The sequence below is a fragment of the Eptesicus fuscus genome, chromosome 14, assembly GCF_027574615.1.
Source record: "Eptesicus fuscus isolate TK198812 chromosome 14, DD_ASM_mEF_20220401, whole genome shotgun sequence".
Classification (NCBI taxonomy): domain Eukaryota; kingdom Metazoa; phylum Chordata; class Mammalia; order Chiroptera; family Vespertilionidae; genus Eptesicus; species Eptesicus fuscus.
This window is the reverse complement of record NC_072486.1, coordinates 51,097,477-51,100,598: the sequence shown is the minus strand read 5'-3', so window position 1 is coordinate 51,100,598 and position 3,122 is coordinate 51,097,477. Positions and strand designations below refer to the sequence as shown.

General features: G+C 42.7%; 1 protein-coding gene across 1 annotated transcript; it reads left to right on the top strand.

Moving 5' to 3' along the window:
- Positions 1 to 1,113: 1,113 nt before the first annotated feature.
- On the top strand, positions 1,114 to 2,046 carry LOC103297256 (olfactory receptor 2A5). Its single transcript, XM_008153942.2, has one exon. The coding sequence runs from the start codon at positions 1,114 to 1,116 to the stop codon at positions 2,044 to 2,046; it is 933 nt and encodes a 310-aa protein (XP_008152164.1).
- The last annotated feature ends 1,076 nt before the right edge of the window (positions 2,047 to 3,122 follow it).

The following is a 3,122-nucleotide window of genomic DNA, read 5'->3' as shown; positions in this document are numbered from 1 at the left end:
TAGCAAACTAAATGGGAAGTACAGGGTCAACTTATGGGCTTAAGACAGGGTTGGAATTTGCAGATCTGGGGTTATAAGTTGCCCATTGAGAATGAATGCTCTTGAATGTCATGAATTGTCATGTAGTAGGTGTACACTTCTATGGAATATCTTAGGTTTTCCCTTTTGGTTCTCCCTATGGCCATATGGTTGGTGGAATGTATTGTCTTTCATCTATCATCCATCCATACATCCAACAAATGTATTGGGCACTATTCAAATGCAGTGGGGCCCAGAAACAGTATCTACTCAGAAGCAGGGGAGAAGCCCTATAAGAGGCTGGGGTGGAGTAGGAGGGGGTAATGTTATATTGTTAACTCTTTACATAGATGACCACTCGCCTTGACTCTGTACCATGAATTAACTCTATTAACACTGGCCAAATTAGTGATGTTGCTCTGCTTGTGCCCAGAAGGGAGACAGCTAGATTTTCCTGCATAGCATCAGGAAGTAAAAAACTTACTGCCAACATTTACTAAAGCCCTAAACCTAGTGAATACAGAGAAAAACGCACTTCTTTGAAATTGTGTTTGTAAATCTCATTCCCTAATTCATTAATTCATATATTTACTCCTGATCATTTATTGAGCACCTGCAATGGGAAATACACTCAGCACACATTATATAATAAGAGCAAATCAAATGAGGAGGAAAAAATGGGAACAGAATTAAAAATCTAAATAAATTAGAAAGTAAAACTACATGAGAATATGGCTATGGGCCTTTCTAAAAAAATAAAATGATAAGTCATTCTGGAAAATGATTTATTCTGTGGCTGCCATCAGGATGGTAAAAATGTGGATCTTGCAATCAAAGTTAATAAAATTCTTTAGAAATGGAAACAGTACATGATACCTTGTGCCCACTTAGACTAGTTACCTGAACAGATTGTATTTCTACTTTCATGTGGATAAAAGGATCTGATGTAATGACCCTGAAAGGGATTGCTAGCTGAGTCAGCACACAGTGGGCACCATAAATGTCCTCTTTCTGTTTAATAACTAATCCAGATCTGCATTTGCTCCACAGCCACCAGCATACTGCAGTGACCCACACACGCACTGTTGCCAGGGCATGATGGAAAATCAGACAAGGGTCACAGAATTCATTCTCCTGGGATTCCTGCTCAGCCCAAACATGCAGCTGCTCCTCTTTGTGCTCTTCTCTCTGTTCTACGCCTTCACCCTGCTGGGCAACGCAGTCATCCTGGGGCTCATCTGGCTGGACTCCCGACTGCACACCCCCATGTACTTCTTTCTCTCACACCTGGCCATTGTTGATATTTCATATGCTTCCAACAATGTCCCAAAGATGCTGGAAAACCTTTTGAACAAGGAAAAAACTATCTCCTTTGTCCCATGCATAATACAGACCTTTTTATACATGGCTTTTGCTCACACTGAGTGTCTCCTCTTGGTAATGATGTCCTATGATCGGTACGTGGCAATCTGCCACCCCCTCCATTATCCTGTCATCATGAGCTGGAGAGTGTGCACAGTCCTGGTTGCCACTTCCTGGGCATGTGGTTCCCTCCTGGCTCTGGTCCATGTGGTTCTCATCCTGAGGCTGCCCTTCTGTGGGCCTCATGAAATCAACCACTTCTTCTGTGAGATCCTGTCTGTCCTCAGGCTGGCCTGTGCTGACACTAGGCTCAACCAGGTTGTCATCTTTGCTGCTTCTGTATTTATCTTAGTGGGGCCCCTCAGCTTGGTGCTGGTGTCCTACACACGCATCCTCTTTGCTATCCTGAGGATCCAGTCTGGGGAGGGTCGCCGAAAAGCCTTCTCCACCTGCTCCTCCCACCTGTGCGTGGTTGGTCTCTTCTTTGGCAGTGCCATCGTCATATACATGGCCCCCAAATCCTACCACCCTGAAGAGCAGCAGAAGATCCTTTCCCTGTTTTATAGCCTTTTCAACCCTATGCTGAACCCGCTGATCTACAGCCTGAGGAATGCAGAAATCAAGGGTGCCCTGAGGAGAGTGAAGTGGAAACAGAGAGCAGAGTGAGGGATGCCAGGGAGAGGCCTGAGGTGGAAGATTTGTTCTCTGTGAGATCTGGGGGAACGGTGATGTGAATATTCAAAAATCTCATGTCTTAGATTTCTGCTATCAAGAATATATATTCATCAGATTCTATCCTTAACATGGTGTACTGTCCAGAACATGGAGCATAAGTAGAAAGTGACAGAGAGCACAGACGCTGAGACAAGTCACAAAGTGGGGAAGCACAGGGGCAGAGAGCCACAGACTCCTACAGCAAATTCACAGCACGATCTGAGGTCCGGTTTCTCTTCTGTTGAGGATTTGTTCTCTCTAATCTCCTTTTAGATTCCTCTCTAATTTCCATTACCCTTATTTCTGTAAGTATATGCTAACAATTCCATAATATACTGCTACAAAGGGCACCTCTATCAAGACAGACTACTCACCTGCGGATAAGCAGGCTCCTATAGAGTCAACTCCCTGCTCTGGAATGTAACGACTAGAGATGATGACATTCGATCTGAAAAAGCATCTGCATCTGAGCCCAATAAATCTATTTTGAAATGCTATTTCAAAAAAGCAAAGTTTAATTATACGAATTTTCAATATGAAAGACAGAAATATCAGAATCTTAGTTTCATTTCATTCTGCACCATTTGGTTAGAAAGAGCTTGTGTCTAGAATAAATAAACTAGGGAAGTTGTCTTTCCCAGAGTCCTGGCGACAGAGCTTGATGTATGTCATCACCCATTAGGATGATCATTACATAAAATATGCTAGGAGTAAGGAAATCCTGTGAAAGGAAGAAAGCATCAGGGAACGCTAATAGCTTGACAGAACATTGTAGACCACACTTAGAACCAATAACACGACAAAGTCTGATAAGGACTTATAGGAACCTCAACAGAATTCCAAAGAACACCTGCTCCAGGGACTATAAATCACTTCTTCTGGACCCAAGTGATCAGAATGATATGGAAGAGGAATTTTTTTTTTAAACACAAGCAGGACTTAAGTGGCCAGCACAGTATAATGAGTGATTTCTTTAACACAGTAATTATGGTGTCTTCTGAATTCTCTTCCTCTCTATTCTTGTTTTA